The 17270-nt window shown below is 40.9% G+C and overlaps 1 protein-coding gene across 1 annotated transcript in view; it reads right to left on the bottom strand.

Annotated features, from left to right (window-relative positions):
* The window catches only part of GRHL2 (grainyhead like transcription factor 2), a gene marked incomplete at both ends in the record, with an annotated part of 51625 nt that overhangs the window by 8611 nt on the left and 25744 nt on the right, over positions 1-17270 (bottom strand). The window contains 6 exons of the mRNA XM_082287471.1: positions 381-466; positions 5875-5969; positions 7046-7077; positions 9107-9246; positions 9333-9420; positions 14967-15125. Of these exons, the coding sequence (XP_082143597.1) occupies positions 381-466; positions 5875-5969; positions 7046-7077; positions 9107-9246; positions 9333-9420; positions 14967-15125 (600 nt within the window). The remainder of the gene's footprint in view (positions 1-380; positions 467-5874; positions 5970-7045; positions 7078-9106; positions 9247-9332; positions 9421-14966; positions 15126-17270) is intronic.

Raw genomic sequence — 17270 nt, 5'->3', positions numbered from 1 at the left:
CCAGGCTGGGAAGGTATTGATAAGCATTACAGGAAATGATTCAACAGGCTCTGAACCATCAGTTCAGAAAGAAGCATTTCAGAAAATAAAGCTTGCACCTCTCTCCTTCCCTGACACTGGTTAACTACTGCTATTCCTCAAGGCTCAGGTCTCCAATAATCAGCTCTGTGATGCTGTTTAAACCCAGTAACCTGCTGACAACACTGAATTAGGAACATGCCAGCATTTCAGAGCTGCGTTCCAGAAAGCCTTTAAGAAATGCTTTAAATACATTTGAGAATAACTTCATCTTATATTATAGTTTATCTCAATAATACATGGAAAGCCTCAAGATTTTCTTGCCAAGAAAGACAAATAATGTGAGGACATTGGATACTTACAGCTTCCATTAGCCCCTTTACTGTGGGTGATTTCAGCATCAAAGCATCAAACACCTCATCTGTCTCCTTCCTCACATACAAAAGCACTGAAATAGAAAAAAAAAAAAATCAAACTTGGAGCAGGTTCAGTCAATTGCACAGAAGAAATACCCCACAATGAATAGAAAAACAAATATTAATCCATGACAGATAAAATGAAGATGGTTTGCACTTAAAAAGATGTACCTTTAATATCATCAGTGATCTAGACATGGACAATGCATCATAGTCGCATTGAAAACACAGTACTGAAAATTCAGCAAATTTAATCTAATGTGAAGAATCTTTATCTTCCAGAATTTAAATCTCCATTTACAGAAAGAAGCTAGAAAGCACTGGGGCCCTGTCCCTTGGTCATAGGACAAAACACACAAGCTAGGTCTTCTTAAACCTCTGTCTTGGCTTGTACCTCTCCAGGCTTCATCTAAAAGGCTGGGAAAGGACATTCAAAAGGCAAGTCTGGGTTGCCTTTAGCTGTGCCTTTGAGAGCAAAATCAAAGAAACGTAAAGAAATAGTTCTCTCTGACATTACCATGCAGATGACTGGAAATGGCCTGACCAGTAAGAAAATAAACACTGGGAAAAATGAGTTCAAAGTAATTAGAGATTTTACAGCGGAGACGTTCAAGAGCACAGCTGGCAGGAAGGCATTTACCAGTGTGCCCGCATGCTTAGGTATCCAAATGCCATTTCTGTTCCTCTTCCTCCCTTGGATGCCCTGCTAGCTGTTAGTTGTCCACAGGTGCAGTGCCCTGCCCTCCCTAGCTTTTGTTTTCTTCACACTTGTACAGGTAAAAGGAAGAAACCTGCTATAACATGGCAAAAGCAAAGCAGACAGCTACAAACCATATAAGCATAGACACTAAAAAGTGTTTTAGGCATGATCTCACATGACTGATAAGTAACAGGTTAAATATGATGTTCTACAATTTATTCTGTTTCCTAAATAAACTGCCTTTTCAAATAGCAGTGCTGCACATGAGGCACAAATACACATGCACTGTCATGTCTGTGTGACAAATTACATTGGTAACCACCTTTTTTTTTTTTTTTGGTAGACAGATAAGAGCATCTTTTGAAACTGCATATTATAGTGGTCCAAAAGATATCTTCACCAGGTAACTCAGTAGATGGCGTGCAGATGAACCAAAAAATATGATGGTATTTTTCATACAGAAGCAATTGTTTAGAAGTTAATTCTCAGGCCAAGACTGTAGCAGGGTGGACTAAGGCCCATTTGCACACAACTGTAGCTTCTTTGCTCAGGTTTTGAAATGACTGGAAAAAAAATAATGGATAGTTAAGTCCCCTGACTTGGCCTACAAACCAAACATGCAGGACAATGTTGGGCTTTTTGCATTTTCAATTCAGAAGTACAAGCCACAAAACTGCTAGCACAGCATGCAGAGCTACATCCTTTTCACCTATATTTTAGCAACTCTTTGGGGCCTAGCCTGAGAACATCCTTTTAATGCACTTAGAAGCTGAGACAATTTTGTGTCACAACCTAAACTGTCAAAATACAAAAGAAAAAAAATTCCACACCAGGAGTTAAATTTTACCATGCCTGATATGTTTAACTGCATGAACAAGCACTTACACAAAGGGCTAATTTTACCAGTACTAACACATATTAATTTAGTAATTATTTTCCTCGTGACCAGCGGGTTGTCCTGTAACTCCTGGCTTTACAAACATCTGGAGCTCTGCCAGCCTTAACAATTACAACCATATCTGAAAGGAGCAAAAAAAAATCAGTTGGTCCAAGGTTAAAGTTGGCGACACTAGACAATCCCAGTGCTGAACTTGAATTACTGTTATGCACACAGAGAGGAAGGATTAATAAGCATATGCGCGGTTGTTGCGTTTTTCTTTTCCCTAACAGGTATGAAAACCCTGGCTTTGATTCAGTAGGGTACTTTTCCATAAATGACTTCTGGTGACAGTGATGCCTTAGGAAGCCCCTGTCTCATCCCTGCCCTTATGCTCTCTTACTCTGGCTCATCTCAGTGAACTTTCCTGGGTGATGAACTCTCTCAAACAGCAGATGTGAGTGAAAAAACCCTTTTTTTGAGTTACTCTTCAAACAGACCAGATCCTGCCTCAGCGCACAATGCAGCCCCCCAAGCCTTCGTGCTGGCAGAGCAGCGGAGAGGCAGCTGCAGCGGGAAGCACAGCCAGAGAGGAGGGAAAGGGGCTGCAAAGGCTCCACTGGCTCAGCAGCAGCACTGCCATTGAATCACTGTGACCATGTAACACAACTCTTACTTATGTCCTCTGATCCTACTGTCACCACATTCATAGCATCTAGATGGGCTCGCTCTAATAGTACCAATTACAAGGTTTGGAGGGGAACAAGGGAGAAATCTTGTACAAGGTAATGAGCTATTTTTGCCTGAAAGTTAAAAGATAAATTCAAATTTGTCTGATCTACTCCCTGGTCTTAGCTCTTAACCCTTCTTGCCAGCACTGAAATCCACTGAAGACCTTAATATTCTTTAGATGTTAAAAAGAATTGCAAAAGATGGGGGAGATGAATTTATCCTTAGTTACTTAAGAAATAGCCCCAATACACCAAATTGCAGAGGGGTAAACAGCCTTTGCTCAAGGCAAGGGATGTTGTTGCACCAGTGAGACTTCTGGAAGCCAGGCCACTGAACTGAGGATTTATGTGTGAATGCAGAAGAACAATGTCAGATACCTCTTTCAAAATTGTTAACAACATACATGTGGAAAAATGAAACTAAGGACACAACAAGACAGTAAGACTTGGGACATCAGGAAGGTCTGAGCCTGGGCACTACCAGTGCTGTGACTGACACCCTATGAACAACAACTACAGTCTCTGTTAAGTGGTCTCTTGATGGAGATATGGTACATCTTAGTCAAGGAAAGAAGGTCTGGTAGCTGTAATTTGGCTTTCCTTCCTCACATTTGGAGTTTTCATTATTGCCCAAGTACAAATTCCCTTGGTGACAGTATGAATGCTGCCCTTCACAGGGATGGCTCTCAAACCCCTGATTGTTATGCATCCAAAATGTTTCAGAGTAGTTTAACATGACTTTCCTAAGAGACAAAAGCTAGACAAAAAAATACTTTCTTGAAACTGAGAACTACAGGACTGGAAATCCACCTGATCTATAACTCAGCTGCCGGATTTATAATTAATGGGAAACTCCCTATGAAATCGGAAAGTGATTTGAAAACTTACTGAGAACTCAAAACAGGAAAAAAAGTCTAGCCAAGTAACTAGTTGTGATGCACATTTGGTACAGATTAACATACTTCACATTTCTGTGTTGGGCGCTTGGACTTCCCTTAAAGGTCAAGGAGATTAAAGAATAATTCAAAAAGAGGCAGCTACCTGAGTGAGAATGTGAACCTTGTTTGCAAACCCCTTCAGACCTGTTCTCTTGAAGGCTGCCCCTTAATATTTTTACTTCCACCAGAGAGTGTTACAAGTAGGTCCAGCAGGCAGAGGTGAGGCTACACACTTTCACTTCAGTTCTTCAGCAGGGCTTGGACACCTCACTGGCTGCAACTTACCTGCACTGCTCTGCTAATGAGACACCTTGGGATTACATTGTTTTTAATGTGTATTTTCACCTATCAGACATGCTCTCTCTCAAACATTACACCAGCACCCCATCTACACCTGCTCTCTAGGAGTTATTGATTCTGCCGTACCAAATAAATCTTGAGAAAAGAAGCTTCTAATATGGCAAAGCTGGGAAAAAAAACCCCGGAACATTTTAGTACCAAGTGAGTTCTGTGGCAAAGACAGCATTATCAAATGGGTAGATTCAGCTGAGCTGCGTTCCATCAGCACAATCACAGATGCAGGGCTCCGGATGGCAGGAAGTTCACCAGAGCAAAGGCCGTGCTGGGAAAGGCTTGGCCTCAAGCCAGCATAGTCCAAGATGAGAGAAACACTGAACAGGAAGGGGATGTGAAGAGAGCATACTCCAGCTTCTCTGGTTCTGTGCCTCTCCTGGATTTAATCATTTTACATAGTTTTGCCACCAGCTGAATTTTTTTTTTTTCCTTTCTAACTTTACCCTTGAAATACTTGCAAGTCCTGGATGATATCAAAACAACTAACCACAGCAAAAGACAGGAATAATCAAAGCAAACCAATACCTCCTTGCAGGCAACTTCCTAGGCTTCCAGCTGGGAAACCCAGGTGAAATTGTAGGAAATGAGAGTTCTTTATGTAGCCCTCATGGCTGTCATCTTCTGCTTGATAGAGCCCTGATAATGTGAATTTGGCTAAGGTCTTGAGTCAACCAAATGCAAGTCCATAGTCAATGCTGACCTCACATAATTAATTTAAGATTTAATTAAAAGAATCATATGTTCACATTTATGTCCAGAAGATACCAGTCTCCATCCTATAATCTTCTATGCTTCCCTTGGTTCAAGCACACCACCCTAACCAACACAGAAACTTTGCAAATGAAGGCTTGTGGAAAGTCATTTCTATAAAGCTCAAAGGAGTCTTACGGATGGTGCAACTAAGAAAAACCCTTCTGTACATTGTTGCTTTGTTGTCTCACAACCTGACGGGTGAACCTCAAAATACTTGCAAGTTTGAATTACTTAAGTTTGTCAACAAATTTACATGACAGAACTCATGAGACTGAAGGAATGGCAAATATTATCCATGGTGTTTTACTGTGACAGTGTAGGAAGTTACCACCAATGGCACTGCACTGGAAGTAACTGTACACAAAACAGACTTTGTGGACAAAACCACCTCCAGTGCAAAGTTTAACAGCTCAACCTAAGCAGTTGCTTCAATGTTAATTCAACTTAAGCTTCACTTGTAGCAGACTGGAAAACAGGAGTTGGTAGAGTATATGAAATGCAACTGTAATAATATCCACCTGGGCAGTAAAAACAGTTAAGGGAAACAAACTCTTAAACAATACAGTTAGCTCTGATGGAAGATGTCTCTCCATGTCTTATATGTCTAATAGGGTAGGAAATTTCTGAGATTTTATTCCAGCCAATCTAAGTCTGCAGTCAGCAGGAGCTTGCCTGTTAAGGTCTCTGTATTTGACCCAATGCATCTTGAGTATTTGCTTGTGATCCCAGACAGAACAGAAAAGATGAGCAAAAGTTAAAAACAGACCATCACAGATTTGGTACTGGAACTTTTATGAACTATGTAGCTTGGCGAGGAACCAATAAACTTTCTAGCTTTTTTTATATACACTTGTGTCCTGATGCCTTCTTGAGAGAGCACAGTCCTTTGGTTTTTTTCTTTTAAGTAATTTCTAGCATTTGTTAAAATACCTCCTTATAGACTGGCAGATGCAAAGATCTCTTCTCCCATCTACCCATATTTGCACTAGCATCCAACAACCGACTCTGCCCAAGCCACACCTACCCTTCCCAGCTTGAGGTTTGAGTCCCACAGAATTACTTTTAACTGCTAAGAATTGACTGTTACCTCTTTTCAGACCTTCTTCTTTGATTTGTTTCAAAGGGGAGGGACCAAACTCTTCCTCCACGGGCCGGAACATCCTTTTGACCAGGACACTGCTACTAGAATACACAAAACAGGGACCATGTCACAGTAAAACTGTGCTCACAGTAGAAGAGGAGACAACAGCAACAGTCATTACTCACTTGGTACTCTGGCAAAAACACCCACTGGCTACTCAAGTAGCACCAAAAGCAGAAACTGCAAGCATTTGCAACTATCCAGGCCTCTTAAATTGCCGAGACTGACTGGCTGGGACAGGTGACAGAAAAATATGTTCTGATGTTACACACTAATTTGAAAACCCCAAAGGCCCCTAACTGTTTAAATATTGAGGAAAGGGGGTGGCTATTGCTTGGTGAAATAAACCCCTTTGTTTCTCAAATTCCACTGTAAGCCTTACGAAGAACATTCGTTTCAAAGAGAAATAAAAAGGGCCTCATGTTTTCGAGTCAACGTCAACTGCAGTTGCTCGGCCACTCCCTATCACAGGTCACTTTTTGCAGGTTTATGGGAGTGTAATTATGTTACTCCAGAATCTCAGACTTGGGGATTCAAGCAACTTACAAAAGTATGGGGCTGGCACACATTGTGGGCTGAAGGTCAGCCACCCATATTAAAACCCTTATTTCATGTCATCTCTAACTATTAGAGGGACTTTCATCAGTTCTTCCAGTCCCTCCAAAGTCAGATAGGGGGTACTCCCATTTTCAACCTTCCTCCTTTCCCAGGTTCTCTGTTCTCTTTCTGCCTTTCTCTTCTGGCACTTGGCCAATCTCTCTGCAGTTCCTGTATTTGTTGCATACACATGTGTGCACTGCTAAACAGCTTTCAGGAATGCAGTGAAGCTCAGTGCTTCAATAAAAAATTACTAGTTTTTAAATTATTTGAGATCCCTTATGCTTACATAGACAGCGCTTCATTATCAAATATATTGTCCTGTCCCTGTATTGAACCTTAGGGCCCTGTTACTTGGAAAGGTATTAAAATACAGATATAAAAAGCAGACAGTTTATGTGGAAGAACATGAGGGAAGGGGGAGAAAGGGGATCAGTTTTATGTGATTTCATATTTTATATAGATTTTCTATGAGTTTGAACTGTTAACTGCAAAGCTTGTGAAACAATAAATATCTTACCCTTCTCTCTCATCATCTGTATTATAGTAAACCTAGAAGGATGGAAATAAAAATCAATTATTCCCAAAACTCAGGCACTTGCTTAACTGAACTTCAAAAGGGAGAAAAGACAACAAATGTTTTGCAGTTTGTCATTTATTAAAAATCCTTTTCCTTCTATAAAACACAAACACCTATAGTTCTAACTGTCATCTGGAAGAAGTATGGCTTAGAGAAACTCCTGCTGAGTATCATCTAGCGGAAATATATCAAAGTTTGAGAGACATTACACTCTTCCCTGGTTTATATCATTTTCCCAATTATTTTGCAATCCTCTAAATCAGATCACTACCCGCCTAAATTACTCCTAATACAGTTTAAGCCACACCACTCACAAGCTTCTTTATGTATTTAATAATATCTGAAAATCTAATTAAACTATAAAGAACAAGATTAAACTACAGGCCTAATGGAAATACAATTACTAATGTTACAGCTGAACATTTTTTCCACAGGCTGTAGGCAGAAGCCCCAGTCAGTTTTGTGTAAACCCACATAGCTCAGAGTCACCGGGACCAAATTTACAACAGCAGCAAATGCAGCTGACAGTAGTAGGGGAGGTATAAAATCAGAGTCTGTTGTCCAACATTTTACAGAACAGTCAGCCAAAATCCTCACAACATGCCCACACTGCAAGTCTGCACCAACAAGTGTCCCAGCCCTCCAGCTGCTGAGCTGCGGTGCAGGCGTGGGGTGGAGGCACAGGGTGCCGCAGCTGGTCCAGCTGGGCAGGGCAAGGAACCCCGGGTGGGCCTCCAGCACTTGTGCTGGCAGGACTTGGAGCACACTTGGCTCTCACTGGGAGCCTTCACTTCTGAACCTGTGCAATGAAAATAGCTCAGAGGTGTGTGTGTGCAAAGCTGAGGTCTGTAACTATGAGTTACAGCAATAAAAGACATGGCTGAACGCTGCCTAAGAGCTAGGAAATGGGGTATCTTCCAGTTAGTTTAGAAAATTATTTACAGGATTACATATACTAAGGAATGCTTCCACCTTCTCCTGTTTGAGACAAATCCACATTCTGGTTTGAAAGCCATGAGGACACAAGGTACCCAGCACTGATATGTGAGTGGGCGTCTTTCCAATTTGGGAGAGTAAGGCAGTGACAGCTGCGATTGCAATGTCTGCGCTCTTTGTGCTTTGCTCAACCACAATTCTCACTGCTTCAAAATAACTGACAATTCCAACACTCAGTTTCATTTCATCTTCCTCATTTTACTATTTTTCAGTAAGATGCATATTAAATTTCCTCATCAACTATTTTTCTTTATAAACACCTGCATAAAGGTCTCATTCTACTCCCTGAAATGTTAATAAATAACACGTTCATAGTAAAAAAGTTGTCAGAGCTGACCCTCCAATTCAGGTTTTCAACTTCCCAGCAGGTGATAAAGTAGAAAAGAGTCAAGACAGCAAAGACTTCCTTATGTTTACTGGTGATAATAACTGCCAATACTGAGTATTAACATTAGTGTGATGGAGCTTTACTTGGAAGAGTGAAAATATTTTTTTCAAGGAATTTCCAGATCTCTAGGTGATGCCGACAGAAAATGGGTAGTGGTGTTCAGTGACCCTGCTCTTGACCTTCTTACACATCTAAGAGCTTGGTCTTTGTTTTCAGCTGTGACAGGGAGGGGGATCTCTGCTACCACAAGGTGGCACTTCATTTCACCAAGCCAAAGAGCACACTCAAAACCAGATTTTATTTCAGTCACAAATCAACCTTCTATTTAAAAATTCTTGACTACTTGTTTCATTCTTTCTTCCCAGAAAAAGAATGACAAAACTGTAACAAACTATTCAGATGTCAAAGAAGTATAAACTCCCTTTTCACACCAAGAACTCAGAAAGGTACTTGTGTCTTGTGAGGTCTTTTATAAGTGATGCACCAAAACTTCATTTATCAAAATGAGAGCTGAAACAAGCAGCCCCCAGGAATAGTGATTTATTTCCCTAAAACCTGCCCCAGAGCAGAGGCAGTCAGATGGCAAGTGGGCACCTGCTCATCTCATTATTTCCTACCTGTCCAGTTCTTTGTAGGTTTCCAAAGTGAACATCAGGTATGAAGAGAACTGGCTGGGAATCCAGGTCAGCCATTGTTTTGAAGAAGGTGATATCACTCTTTTTCTGCAGAGGGAGTGCACTCAACTTCCCTTCAGCTGCTAGGTGGATCACAAAGCACAGGGTTGTGAAAGGAGGCATGTTAAGCATGACTTAGCCCCCAACCAGGAAGGCCCGCTTTACTCACTGTTATTACATGAGGCTTGGGATGCCTGGCCTTTGCCTTTCTTCCTGTTCTGCTTTCTCTCTTCATCTCGGATTTTCCTTTCTGCTCCCTGATGCAAAAAAGACAACGCACAGATATTACCCAAAGAGGAACCACTGTGAGCATTGTACTCCACAAAACCTGGAACTACAGCAACAGACACAACAGAAATGCTAAAAGAGAAACTGGTTATTCCATTGAAGACAGATCTGTCCACTCTGTTGGGAAGGTACCAGGCTTTGCATGGATCACCGGTGCCTGAGACTCAGGTTGGCACATCCAGTAGTTCCCAGGGCTGCAGACAGCAAGAGGAACATATATCCCCATGCTGGTTTGGAGAAGCCAGGACAGGCAGTGTGCAGTCTGTATCAGGACTGATGCCAGCACAACTCGTGCAAAGGGCATCCCAAACCAGTGTCTCTGCAATGGACAGAGTGCTCAGGCCAAATATTCCGTGTATGTAATGGCATAAAACACCTGCAGGACTACTATCATCTTACATCATGTCTGTGCTGAGGTCTTCCCTATACTCTCCTCCACCCACTTTGTCTGGGGGTGGCATTGCTCCACTGTAGCCAGCTGTGCAGAGCCTTTGAGAACTGATAGTCAAGAAGGCTGTGCTGACAGCTTGCCAACATTGCAAGGGTTCTTACAGAAAATGTCTTACAGGCATTTCAAACCAGGAGAAGCTCTCCAGAAATAGGAAAGCAATGTAGCACTGCCCTATTAGGCACCAGAAACTCCTGGGAAGTTGCAGCTTCTGTTATGTAAATACACTCTCAACAAGTTTAAAAAATAAAACTTGTTATTGACATAAAAAGCAGCAACACCTCCTTTGAAGTTCTCCTAATTTACTTTATAAATAATACCCGTCACGTTGTGAAGGCTAATAAAGATCCATATGCTCCCAGACAGTTGGCATGCAAGATTACAGAATTTTTTTCCAAATTAAAATTAGAAGTTTCTTGAATAGAAAGGGAGGGGAGGGAGGTAAGGAAAGAAAAAAATACCCACTCAAGATGGCAAAATTCACACATGAGTCAATGAACCAAGCTTAAAAAGAATGTAAGGAAAGATGTACTCCTGGCTGTGATCTATCAGTAGATTTCCAGAGGCTGAAAGAGCTGGAGGAAGAAACAGCTCTTTAGAAAAACACGAATGTGTCAAACAGAAACACTGCCTCCAGACCAGGTCCCAGTCCAGTTGTCACTCACTGACCTCAACCACAGAAGCCAAAGGATTCAGAGTTGTGCACTTATCGAAATTGTTTCTAGGGGCACATTTGTAACCTTTAAGGCTACCTGTTCTTTGTAAAGGAGCAAAAATACACGTCATAGCCACTGTTCGGCAAAAAGCACATCCTGAGAAACCTGTGGTGCACAAAGGGCTCTGCCAGATGGTCGCAGCCCTACCTGCCACTCAGTGCTGCCACTCTGCTGCTCACAGGGACGGGATGAACCACCAAAGTATTTCATACATGGCAGCAAGGGCAAGTTTCCTCTCAGGAAAGCAGAAACTCAGGAGGACTCAGCCTTTTATACATATTAAAAATACATGTTTTACTGATTTTCTGTGATATTCTTTGTAACCATGAAGTTGGTGAAGCTTCACAGTTTTCTCTTTATTCATTCATTCATTCATTCAAGGCAACACACCCCAAGTTCTCTGGGGTGCAGGCAATCCCTGAGCTGGGCAGCCATTCCCATCCACCAGTGTTTATTTATGCCACAGCCACCTCACTAATGAGGCAATACCCACAAAACTACCTACCAGCCCTTTTGAGCTCAGAGCAACCCACATGGCACATGGCAGAGGCCAGCCAAGCCTACATGATGGACATCACCATCACAGGGGTAAGACAATGGACCACAAAATGATTTTTGCATACTAGAGCATTTCTGCTGCATAGTTTTGACAGCTAAGCCATCTGACACATACCTAATAAACCACAGTTTGCATATATCTTCAGGACAGAAGAAATAACCCTCTTATAGGGAACTATAAACTATGCTCTGACCAGTGAAATAATGAAATGAGTTCTTAATTTTTTCCTTGATATCTGGGCTTTGTATATATGCAAGGAGTACTTTTGCTACTAATCATTAGCAAAATGCAGTCTAGGAATTTCAGCTGACTCAAAGTATTTTCTTCCTAATTCTTCAACTCATTTAAACTTAAGTCTTGCATTCTAGCTCCAGCCTGGCAAAGCCCTTGCCATCATAAGGACCATCACAACTCTGAAGCTCCTGTGTACACTTGCTAAAGTGTACAGGCTAAAGCATTCCCCATCTCGTTGGGCAGGCACATAGACATCAGCCTTCTTCTCTCCAATGCTGAAGATTAATAGGCAATTAGAGTTGCTCTATGATTGTCCATTTTCTCTATGGTGTTCCACACCAAAAACAAGGACGCAAGAACTGCATATATTCCAAAGAACATGTATTTTTTTCAGACTACAGAAAACTGGATTAATTTATTGTATTTTGGAACAATGTTATGGTATTTGCCAAGTCAAGTTCTGCTTCTTTTCAGCCAAGATAATCACATATAGAAAATCAAATAGCTCTGAAGTCCCAGCTCTTTTATACACAGTGGCTAAAGCATTGTGCAATATATAAATATAAATAGGCCTGGTAGCAAGTTTCCCTACTTAAGGAATAAAAACTATATATTCTTACAATGCAGCATCAGGGATCAACACATGATAAAAAGACTGCAAGGGCAGAGAATTAGCACTGAGAAAACAAGATGTGGACTGTAACAAGCGCTTTGAAGATTGCCTACTGGAAAACAAACATGGACAAAAGACTGGAGAACAAATAGGGAGTAAGGTAAAGTAACATTTGTTAAGTAACATTTACAGCCTTTGCAGTATTTATCTCCATACATTTATGTCACCAAGCACATACTGGATGTGAGTTGGGATTGCTCTCTAGTTTATATGTAAATTACTACTAAAATCAAGGAATTGCCAGAATAAATACTAAAATATATATAATAAGAACCACTTAGCTACATCAGTTTTATTTCTTCAAAGATAACTCTTTCCACAACAGCTATGCTGTGTTTCAGCTACAAGACATAAATTTGTCAGTGAATGTTCTTAAAAACTGGACACCTCTACCTGTGATCTACCCAAGTGAATATACAAATACACATACTGGTCCTAAAGAGGCACCACCATTGCAGAAAGAAACATTTGTAATAACACCTTAGGCACAGAAATATTTTTTCTTTCATGTTCCAAAATGAAAAACATTTCATACTTAGGCAGGAGGACTTTACTGTGCAGTTCCACTAGTCCAGGTGATTGTAATAAATCAGGTACTTTTCTCATCATCTTCTCTTTGAGGCTGTCAGATTGGGGCCTAACAGTGCTGTTCACACTTTCAGAATTTATAAAGATCATTATATGTTTGCTGGGGTTTTTTTAATGCTACTATAGTACCTCTTTAATTGATCATGACAAGGAGGTGGGCAATAAATAACAGTCTCAGCTTCATGGCCTTTCCCAAAGAGACAGCAAGCTATGTCCATGTCACTGGAGGGAGAGTCACAGGCTAGCAAGAGAAACTGAACCATTTAGCACCATCTTAACCAGAGCCAGGGGTTTATTTTGACATCTTAGAAAGATGAGGATACCCAGCCACACCAGCTACCTTCCTCTGAGCATGATGGATTCTCCCAGTGCCACCAGCAACAAGTGGAAATTCTCCAAACATTTATTTACTTAAAAAAGCCCTGTGACAAAGGGATGTTGGTAAAGATCTGGCAGCGTAAGTTTGGAGAGAAGCAAGAATTTGTCTCTTACCAAGGCCCAAACTGTCATGTGAATAGATCTCGATAATTTCCATTTGCTCAAGTCATTTTTATACCTGCATTCAGTTAAAAAGCTCCACATGTGTGCATACATTTATATTAAACAGATATATAGCCTATTATCAATACCCTTGAGCCATTCAGTTCCCACTTCCAATACATTTTTGATGTGTATAACACTTTAACTACCCCTGTGATCTTTCCTCCTACTTTGAGACAGTTTTGATTAATAGACTGAACATTCATTTCCTGCTTTCTAGTCTGGATATTTGAAGCACCAATTAAGCCAATAGATGCAATGAATATGTATTATTCAAAATCTCCACCAGTTGTATATAGAGGTCACCCTTGATGAGTTTGTGCTCTGAATTTCCTTCCTTATTTTAAATAATTCAAATTTTTCTAATTGCTCTTCAGAAACAGGTAGATGCAAACGACTTGTTACTTTGGTTTTTACTGAGCTTTTAACACCCAGCTGTAGCTTCAAATCTCTCAATATTTGACATTTAAAGTCACAATTAAAAGCATAGCATTTTGGCTGCAAGAAGACCTCAGTGCATACATTTACATTCATTATTTCCAAAGATTTTCCTCCACTAACGCAACTGACTGATTAGCCCTCAAGATGTCGTTGTCAAGACAGCAACCAGGGAATGAACTGAAAAGGGGGAAGGAACAGCAACACAGAGACCTGAAACCGTTGAACTCTTACCCTTTCCATTAAAAAGTTAATGTTACGTTTTGCCTGGGGCATGGCCTTTTGTCTTTCTATTCCCACCTGTAGGATGGCAAGACTAATTTGGATAAATTTCCAGGTCACTTAAATAGATGTAGGCTCCTGAATCCCTGAACCTTGACTAGAATCCAGGCATCAGCTCCCCTATGAAAGATCTTTCTCGGCATGAATAAAGTCATCAGCTGGTAGATGCTAAGCAAAACTGAAAAGTGGTCACACTCTCTTCAAAGAATCATCACCGACATTTCTGAGCAACTGTTTCTACCTGGTGATATATACAGCTGACCATGACACTGTCTAATTCATTCAGGCATGATCTATGTTTAGGTGCTGAAAAATCTTACTGGTTCCCACACAGGAGCAGTCATACCTATAGTAAAAAACCAAAATTTCGCTTAAGAGGGTGTGAACACACACAGAAAATAGTTACTGAATTACAAAAGGGGAATGGCTAATATATTTTTGTATTTTACTTTTGATAAGAAAATCCTAGCAATATAAAAGTCTCATTGAAGCTTCCAAAATAACCGTTTGTAAGCAAGGGAGGTGTGAAGACCCATCAGCTGTGTCACTGGAATTTGCTGTATTCCACTGCATCATAAAAGAGAGCTTAGCAGACCCTCACTGAAAAGTGCATTTTTCTGTCAAAGAAACTGGCATGAAGTTTACCTGCTACCTATCCTGGCTGTAAGAATTAGAAAGGACAACATCGGCAGACTGCCATGTACATGAGCCTGTGATCAGCACTGACCTTCCAAGTAGAGATCTTTGCATTTGCACTTCCTATTACTTTTTTGATATTCCAGAATCATGACCTACAACATGCTGTCCTTAAACAGTCCAACTATTGCTCACAAGCTGAGGAATCAGGGCCAAAAGGCTGCAAAGCAGTAAAATAATTACATGATAATCTGTTAGATTTGTGATACAGCTGGTCCAAATGCTATGGTAAAATAGAATTCTCTAAGGAAAGAAACAACATTTAATTAGGTCTAAAATACAGCAATAAACTGCCTAACAAGATTCCCCCTTCATCCATGGTAACTGTGCTTTCTACTTACCTTGTCACAAAAAACCTTGATCTGGCAGTAGGCTCGGTGGATAGGTTTATTGCTGCGGTTGTTGTAGCTGTAAGTATCGATCTGAATCATCAAAGGAAGCCCTTTTACTCCTTTTTGTGAGGAGAAGTCTGTGCTCAAGCAATTCACTGTGATGAAAATCTGTGTGCCAGAGAGATTACTTTTAAAATGTGGTGCAAACAATTAACTTCCAGAAATACATGACAAGAGATGGGAAAATAAAATAAAAATGTTTTAATTCAGCTATGATGCACGCTCTGGCAATTCACACATTTATCCTCCACTTCTGTCCAGCAAAGACGCTCCCATGCTGGGAAGAAGGGCAAACTTGAAAGCCATATATTGGTGCTTCAGTTTGGATCAGAAGGTCACATTTGAGGTGAATTATTTGGTTGTCCCAACATACCATGCTTTGGTTCATATCAGAGAGTTCAGAATACATGAACTGGATCCTTTTTGTAAGAGCCAGACCAGAAAGATGTGTTCTAGGAGCACTCCTCAGATCCTCCACCTGCTCATAGTTGCTTAGTTCATGGGAACTGACTAAAGATAATCTGAGATAAAACCTCCTAATATGTGCTTCACGTGGATGTCAGGTCTTTAGCCTTTACTTGTTGCACTCTACAAAACTACTCTGTAGCTTTGCACTATTTGTGCAGATCATCTTGCTTCATCCTTCCCAGCTGCCTTAGGTATGGCTTGTTCATCTGACAGCTCACAATTCAAATTCAGTGGGACAAAAATAAACTCTACTATTTATTTTTATTGTAAAAATTTTCTTCACACTCTCATCAACACTACTGCTTTCTCCATCCCATCAACAGATACTCCTGTGTTTCACCTTAAGGGCCCTTCACTGTCTTCCCTCAATTTTAAAGATGCATCTCATTCTGTCTTTCAAACTGGGAAGGAGTTTTTCAAATATTTATAAAACTACTCCTGACCTCTTCTCAGAAGTTCTCTTCGTTACATAGCATCCACATAACTTGACATTGCATTCAGAGAATCACAGAATCATCTGAGCTGGATGATTCTGGACCCAGAAGCATCATTGGGTCCAACACTTAAATGAAAGGCCCATCCAGGGATGGAACCCACAATCTCAGCATCATGAGCATCATGCTTTAACCAACGGAGCTAGCAAGTCCCCTGCTTGCCTGTGCTTCAGAAATCCATCTCTTGCTCTCCTTCTACAACAAAAACTTACAGACTTGATAGCCATTAATCATCTCACTCTCTTTAACTCAATTGGCACCATGGGACAAGGTGTGTCTCATCTGTACAGGTCCTGGGAGAAGGGTCTCCCACCACCAAAGTCTCCCAAGGACTATTCTGATGTAAAGCAAGCACTATGAACTGAAATACCACTGATAGCTTTCAGTCAGGATGGCATGCATAAAACTCAAAATCTAATTTTCAGCCCAGTGAGGAATATGTGCATTACACAACAATTTGGGGCAATTGTGTATTAACCTCATTCTACTTTTCATTTGCCCTTAGCTTAAAAAGCAACAACAAAACACCAAACAAAATAAAACCCCAAAACAGTGAACCAAGGAAAAGGACAGAAAAAAACAGCAGTACATATCTCCTGAACCAGGAGGATGTGAAACCTGCTCCAGAAGGACACTCAGGAAAGAAGAGATCTCCAACAGCTCCCTCAAACAGACCTGATGCACACTTCATCAGGCAGAGGAGAAGGCAGCAGGCCCCTGGGGTCTGGGAGGATTCCTGAAGGAAGAGCATGAAGGACAACCCCCTTTCTCCCCCTCCATTCCACAAACAGGGAAAATAAACCAACAGCATGAGTGACCAGAATGCAACATCCCTAAGAAAGACAGCTGAGAATAAAGAAGGGCTCCAGCAGGGCTGGTGGGGGATACTTTACCCTCCTGGCAGAAGTTAACATACAGTCAGGGTCTTTATGATGGAGCCAGAGCAGCTTGTTTGCCTGACTGAGCTAATGGCCCCTCCTTTTTGCTTCTGATTGTATCACAGAGCTGCATTTACAAATGAAATAGTTGAACTTTAACTGGGGGGAGAAGAAGGAGGCAGGGAAAGGCCCTAGGTGAAACTCTGATTTTGAAGCTGATAATGTTATTTCTGTTTCAAATTACAAGTTGATCTCCTCCAGCTCCAAAGGTAAGCTAGATACCGCAAATACGCCTTTGAAATATGACAGCCTGAATTTTCATTTGCCTTCAGAATAATTTATAGTGTCAGGGCAATGGTTTAAAGTGTGTGTGAACACACAGCAGTGGAACAAAGTCTAGCATAAAACAGAAT

The sequence above is a fragment of the Coloeus monedula genome (assembly GCF_965178545.1).
Source record: "Coloeus monedula genome assembly, chromosome: 1".
NCBI lineage: Eukaryota > Metazoa > Chordata > Aves > Passeriformes > Corvidae > Coloeus > Coloeus monedula.
This window is presented reverse-complemented; position numbering and strand designations above follow the sequence as displayed.